The 7,331-nt window shown below is 41.0% G+C and overlaps 1 protein-coding gene across 1 annotated transcript; it reads right to left on the reverse strand.

Annotated features, from left to right (window-relative positions):
- Positions 1 to 813: 813 nt before the first annotated feature.
- On the reverse strand, positions 814 to 4,986 carry LOC124670496 (protein WEAK CHLOROPLAST MOVEMENT UNDER BLUE LIGHT 1-like). Its single transcript, XM_047206990.1, has 3 exons — positions 4,821 to 4,986; positions 2,967 to 3,581; positions 814 to 2,832 (listed from the first exon to the last, which is right to left on the reverse strand). The coding sequence occupies exons 2-3, from the start codon at positions 3,543 to 3,545 to the stop codon at positions 1,021 to 1,023; spliced, it is 2,391 nt and encodes a 796-aa protein (XP_047062946.1). The 5' UTR covers positions 3,546 to 3,581; positions 4,821 to 4,986; the 3' UTR covers positions 814 to 1,020.
- Positions 4,987 to 7,331: the final 2,345 nt, after the last annotated feature.

The following is a 7,331-nucleotide window of genomic DNA, read 5'->3' on the forward strand; positions in this document are numbered from 1 at the left end:
ACCAGATGTTCTCCGGAATGTTCGTAGTTTCTTCTTTCTTTCTTCAGTCAGTACTTTTAATGCCAACTTGCCTGCATGAACCAACAATTGTTTGAAACTACCTGCTAATTCTGACACGTCCATTGGGAACACTTGTGAAAACTTTACAGCACACAATTTAAGCTAAAATTCAGAAGGAGTATGCAAAAAAAATCAGAAGGAACGGAACATAACAACTCCCACGAACCAACGTTTTTTTTTTTTTGGATGTGCTGTCATGTTCATGTTGTAATACTGGTCACTTCCAGTCGGACAGTTGTTGCAGGAGGAGGACTATGCAAATCAAATATAATCCATTAGCAAAAAAAAAAAAAAAAGCAGCACCTAGTCAGTTCTCTCCGAAGTTTCAGGTGGAAGATACTAGCATTAACATAACAGAACCGGGATATTCACTTTGGCTCATAAGAGCATTTGCTCTTATTGTGTGAATCTACATTTCGAAGTGTCAAAAAATTCTAAACTAAAAATGTTCATGTACATCTACACATTTTATGTGCGTACATAAGTTTTCAAAAAAAATTATAAAAATTTGTGGCTCCAGTAAAAAAGACAAATTTTGATGCTATAACACGACTACGTACAGGACATTTTTTTATCTTTTTTGTACACGCCACATAAAATGTTGTTTCTCCATGAAAACTTGTGCACTAACATAGAATGTCACGATGTACAACAAAAAAATTATGTCAGAATTTTTTGACATTTTTAAAATTGTTTTTTAATTATTTTGTATAATAGAAGCATTTGCTCCTATGAGCCAAAACGCTACCTCCGAACAGAACCATGCTATATTTCAGGCATTTTTCCTCCCAAAATTTATCGTGGGTTGCTCAAAAAATGATGTAGAAAACTACAGCATACCCACCTGAATTTATACCAACAAATTACAGCTTACATCGGGCATCAACTTGCAAGACAAATAAAGTTAAACTTATTACAGCAATGTACAGCTTGTCGATCCATATCTCATGACCTGTCCTCTTATGTTTGTGCCGGCGTATTTCTCGACAAAAATGAGCCCATTCGAGGGAGAAACGACTTCTTGTTTCGCAACTTCCGGTTTGGAACAAGGTCCTCGTAGCTAGTACCTGACATATGTAACCGTGAATCCTGCTCTTTCAGGTAAGGAGCCTTCTGTTCAACAAACGGGCTACTCAAAGGGTTAACCGCACCTTTAGCAGCCTCCTGAGCTTTCACTTTACGGCGTTGCTCGTGGTCGGATCTCCATTTCCTCAGTTGCTGCTCAGCGGCGAGTTTCCCCTCGTTTGCCCTCTCGGCTCTCTCCAGTGCAGTTTCAAGAGCTTCCTTCTTTTCACCTATCTCCTTTGATGCTTCAGTTAGCCTATCTAGGCTCTCTGTTTCGGACGCTTTCGCCGACTCTACCTGTGCCAGTGCTTCTCTCACCTTCTCATTTGCCAGCTCTTCAGCCTCATGCGCTTTCTTGCTAAGGGCATAATACTCGCTTAGAGGAAGGGCCACTCCTCTGGGTGAACCCTCAATATCGCTGGCCTCTTTGCTTTCGTTCAACGCTTGAACTGTTGCGAGTGCTAGTCTCTCAGATGCTTTGGATGCTTCTATTTCTTTCAGAACAGCACATAACCTGGAGCTTGCCGTAGTTGCACCTGCTTTGGTTTGCTCAGTTTCTTCCTTCGCTTTCCTCAGTTGCTCTTCTGCTGAGTGAACTGCCACTTTGGCATCCTCGGCCTCCTGGGCTGCTTGCTGTAACATGTTAGGAAGATCCACCATTATCTCTTGGGCATTTTCTTCCTTGGACCTCACAAGTTCTATCTCTTTTTTCGTCCTATTGAGCTCAGCTTCTAGTGAAGAAACTGCAATTGATGCCATAGCTTCTCTCTGCTGCAATGAGTCAAGTGAAGCTTTCTCACGATCAAGTTCCAATCTGAGAGTTGTCGCGGCAACTCTTAACAATTTGGCCTCAGTTTTTGCGTTTTCTATGGTTGCTTTCATTTCCTCGAGCTCTTTCCGTTTTGAAGCTAGAATTTCCTTCATTGAGCTGCTACTTTGCCTAGAATCTTCAAACTCAAGCTCATTGGCAACTCCTTCAGCTTCTTTACTAAGTATATTCTCCATATAGGATGAAAGCTCATGCTTCAGGCTGTGCAACTTGTGCAAATTTGCATCAAGATTCTGCTTCAAATCGTTTTGGGACAGAAGCTTATTATTCAGTTGTTGCAGCTCTTCTTGTGCCTGGAGCAACTCTCTATCCCAAGCAAGACAATCTTGCTCTTTCGCCAATGCTGCACCGATCCTACGCTCTTCAGCATCATGATGTGCAGCATGGGCCAACTCGAGAGATCCTTTAGAGGCAATCAATTCTACAGTCAGTCCCTCTACTCGCTTCTCGATCTCTTTTCCAGCAGATAAAACTTCTTCAGCTCTTCTGATTGCTCCATCCCTTTCAATAACTAATGTAGCATACTGTTCATGCAAACTTCTTAGCTCCTCCTTTACTGATTTAAGTTCGACAACAGATTTTTCATGTCTCTCTTTTGCGACTTCCATTTGGGTCTTGGCTATTAAACTAGAATCATCAGCTACTCCATGCTCAATTTCTTGCGCCCTGAGTTGTGCAAGCTCGGAGTCCTGCTTCGCTTGAACTTCTTCCATCTGTGCTTTCTCCAGATCATGCTTCAGCTCTTCTATAATTCGCTTAGTACTCTCTAGTTCATCCAGTACCCGTGATTTAGCCATCTCTGCGGCTTCTAGTTCTTCTTTGCATTGTGGAATTTCTTTCTGAGCATTTTCAAGTTCAAGTTGTATGAACTTACGCCTCTGCATAGAAAGGAAATTCCTTTAAGAGTACTCTATGTGATTAAAAATCAATTATGTCGCAGATAATTTAGAACGGCGACTATGAGCATATGATTCATATGTAGTGTTAAGACTTTTAAGAGTGACAAAAATACCTCCATCATCTGAACTTTGTGAGCTTTCCAATCGACAATTCCTCCAAACTTGGTGACAGCTTCTCTCACAGACTCGAAAGGCGCAGCGGTGTCAATAAGGCCTTTATATGGACTTATAGGTTCTGTTTCCGACTCTTCTGTGACTTTTGGTTTGACAGCAATTTTTTTCTGATAACGTATCTTGTTTTCAGCATTCTTTACTTCGACAGGATATACTGAAGAAGGCTGATCTGCATCATCCTTCATTGATTGTGTGATTGTCTCAGTTGTTCCTGAACTTGAAATCATTTCAGGACCTGCACTTGATTCTAAGTTGTGCTCTGGTGAATCAGGAAGAGAACTTTCCAGGACCATTGAATATAATTCCGAACTATCGGCAGCAACTGGCAGGCCATTTGAGATATCCAATGTGGCTGCTTGGGCTGACTCTTTCATGCGCGCATTTGGATTTTCATGATGACCGTTGTTAATGACCTCCTCTGTAGCAGCCATAGTTGGTGAATCCACAAGATTTTCTGGATTTCCTCTTGGAAATGACTCTATTGAGTTATTTTCTTCAGATGCATGAGTCGATTCCATTTCTTACGCCTTCACTATGCGGCGGCCAGTTTGCTCCTAAAAATTATTATGCAATGAACAAGTAACTATCAGATCATAAGACATCTCATATGGCAAATTCCAGCAAGTAATGAGAGTGCACTGAATAACATGTATCAATCGTGGCACCTAGCATCGTCATTACATTCTTTTACAAGTAATATGGAAACAAACAATTATCAAGTTGTTAAACCGAAACATATTTTACATGTAAATTCTACTGATGTTCCAACCGAAGAGAAATAACAAAACTGAATTACAGAACAATACATGACTATGTTAAATTGTGAAGTAACTGGGTATGCTACTCACTAAAAGAACTAGTACAGTGATCCTGCCCTACATGCACTAATCATTGACACCTACTGACACCGAACCTACTTTCTGTCTGCAATAATTCAGCTACTTTTGCAGGCAAACTTATGTATGCATGACCTAAACCATCTTTTCTAAATAAAGAACGAAAGTAAGCAACCAAATAAAGCATACGATTTTTTATACCTCCTAAAAAAATATGTCATAATGGACCAGGTAGAGCAAAAATCCTTGTGCCAACACCATCATTATTTGCAACAATTATGAGCTAAATCATTCCAATCATGTTCAATTCTATTTGCTTCAAATCATGGTCAGTCCTATGTGCATCAATCAAACTTGAATGTTGACTTCCAGAAGAATTTTCTTATCTCCGTACAGGTTCATACTATCTTGGCATAACCTCGTTAATTAATAATTTAAACCCAACTAGTACAATCTTACTCCTACATAAGATTGAATACGTTTAATATTACAGGACTAACTGTACCTAGCAAGGTGAAATATTTAAGTTCTACTACTACTGAACGGGTTAAAAAAAAAAGAGCTTTTATGGCTCCGAGGTTCTAGCCCTCTTCTTCCATGCAAACACAAACAGAAACGAAATTATATTTGCGTACAGCCCGTGATTTCCTTTGCACTTATGAAACTGAATTTCCCTAATCAGTGGACTACTACAGACAGAGAGATTTCATCCTTAGGACCGAAATTAGATTTCTTCACGCAGTTGATTGTACCCAGGAGAACGAAACTGGCCAGAACAACTAGAAACTAGAACAGGAAAAGCACTGCCAAAAAACATCGAGCCAAAAGCCTAAATCCACATCAGACGAAGAATCAAGAAACTCGGCAGGCCGCCGCAGCTGTGCCTCAGAACAGAAAAAGGCTCGGAGCCGCGGCAAGATTAATGGCGGGTTGCAGCGGAAGGGGAGGAAAGCTTACCCGATGGCGCGGAGGAATTCGTGCGGGCGAAGCGATCGGGGCCACCTTTTTGCGCCGATTCCGATCTCCGCTCTTGGTGCTCACGAGTTTTCTGTTCTTCCCTTTGCTGCGAGGAGAGGAGAGGAGAGACGGGTGTGGTGTACGTGTGCTTGGTTTGTCCGGCTCGTGAGAGTCCACTGGTCGGTCGGACACTTCACACCTGGGATTACTGCAAGGAGCGGATGGGACTTTTTGGAGAAAGCACCTTTCGTTTTGTTCAGACTACGGGAAGGGCCATTTTGCTGAAATGACACTTTATTTGGCTCATTTTTTAGGAACTATCACTCGCTCTCATAATATAAGATATTATTATACCTAAAACTACGGTAATATATTAATTAACAGGTTGTATGATATCCTATATTACATCACGGAGAGAGTATAAAAATTCGGTACATCCTCCTTTCAAGTTGAAGTTTTTGGGTACCCTCGAGTGGATGGAGAAGCTCGATGCGGAGCAGTTCTTATTTCTCATCGGCGACAGCCGGAGGACGTCATGGCAGCTAGCCTGGAAGAGAGATTTTTGGTATTCGGGTGACAAATTGTCTTGAGCTGATCCAAGATTAGGAGCTATATTGATTTTGAGAATGGTGTGTTTGAGAGGACGAGTACGAGCATGGACAAGGGTATGTTGGTACATGGGTGTACAAATGTGCACCCACTAATTTTTGGACACAGGCTTGGAATACTTAGGTCTTTCTCTCATGCCTAGAACATTCTATATTGAACAATTAAGGAAATCCAAGTAAAATGTTATTTTGACGTTGCTATGTACCATTGATTTGATGTTGGCTCCGCCACTGGGTAGGAGGAAACTGTAGAGGACTGGACAAAGTACTTAAACACCCTTCTAAGTTAATTTAGGGGGTATACTGAAGCACACCTCTTTTTACAATGTATGTTGAAATAGCATAAGTTGTTCTTGTACCTATTCACCACTTAAAAGTGACCCTCGATATTGGGGTGGCTAATTGTCGGGTAAACGTGGATAGTTACTTTTTTATCGAACATCTTCCACGTTTTCGTACTAGGTGTCACTCCCCTACAGCTTATTTCTAGAAAGTTTGTTCTCACGGCCTTTAACTGGAAAAAACGGGATTAAACTCCCAAAGATGGAAACTTTTTATTTATCAATAGGCAGATGATGTGAGGCGGCGATAGGCAAAAACCCCTAGCATAGGGATGGACGGAGGAAGAAAGGGAGGGAGGGAGAGATAGATCAACATGAGATCCCTAAAATAATATCGCACTTGTTGACATGTGTTGCCTATGTGATAGATTAAGGAGGCAGTGCACTTATCTAAATATTCTACAAAGGTGAGGTGCCAAATGCAAAGCCTGATGGAGATTGTCACACGAGTACTTACCTGGCAAGATTAAGTACTAGCCAGCATGCCTCGAACTGGTGGCTTCGAATGAATCTTAATCTTGTTAACTAGCCAGCATTATCTCCCTGGAGTACTTTGCAATAATTAATTTTCTGGTATGGCGTGGAAGATTGAAAGGAAGAGATTCCAGCAACGAGGCTTTCGGTGGCCGAACCGGCGACCTGCCATGACGCATCGCCCGTTCGTTCCCGCCATGACCGGGAAGCGGACGGCTCACACGCACACGTAGGCGGTGGCCCCGGTGAGCGTGACGTTGTGGTCTTGTGGAGGTGGAGTCGTTGGACTTTTGGAGGTGACACCTGCCGCCGCAAGCAACCACGTCTGACGTCTCTCGTAAATGTGGCCAAATCACATGGCAACAGTATAACAATATCACCGGTCAACTTGATTTCAGGTTTGATACTCAGATATACTCCGTATTACCTACTCAGAAGTAGTATGTTTTTTTCTCAAAAAAAAAGTAGTATGTTTTAGTGTCTGTAGTGCAGTCACGTCCTCATCCTTGAAACTCCCGTGATTCCAATATTTTATTAAATGTTACGCGATCGTGTGCGTGCAATGGACGTGCGTGTGCGTGTCTACATTTTTCAATGTACTCCGTTGCATAAACTACGGAGTATGCCAGCAGCGGCGGAAATCAACGCGTGAACAATGTTTGGTACTAACACTATCTTATCTTAATCTCACCATGTGATCAAGATATAACAATAAAATGTGATCTACGGTGCATTATTTTTAATCGTGTAGTATTTAGTAATGAGATATTTCTAAATATACAGAGAGAGATTATTGTTAAGATATCACCTACTTCCTCCGTCTTAAAGAAATTGCTTAACTTTTTATATATATGGATGTATTTATAACTAAAATATATCTATATACATTCATATCTAGATAAAATTAAATAGATTTAAAAAAATAAAGTATTGGCTTTTTAGGAAGATACCGCATTTTCATTAATCATAGAATCTCAGCTGAGAAAATTGGTCTAGAATGGACAGAAACTAAGGAATGATGACACAGAACACCCAAACAACATAAAAGGTAAAACAAAATTCTTGGAGCTTATGTGCACATTCATGTT

Source organism: Lolium rigidum, chromosome 7 (genome assembly GCF_022539505.1).
Source record: "Lolium rigidum isolate FL_2022 chromosome 7, APGP_CSIRO_Lrig_0.1, whole genome shotgun sequence".
Lineage (NCBI taxonomy): Eukaryota > Viridiplantae > Streptophyta > Magnoliopsida > Poales > Poaceae > Lolium > Lolium rigidum.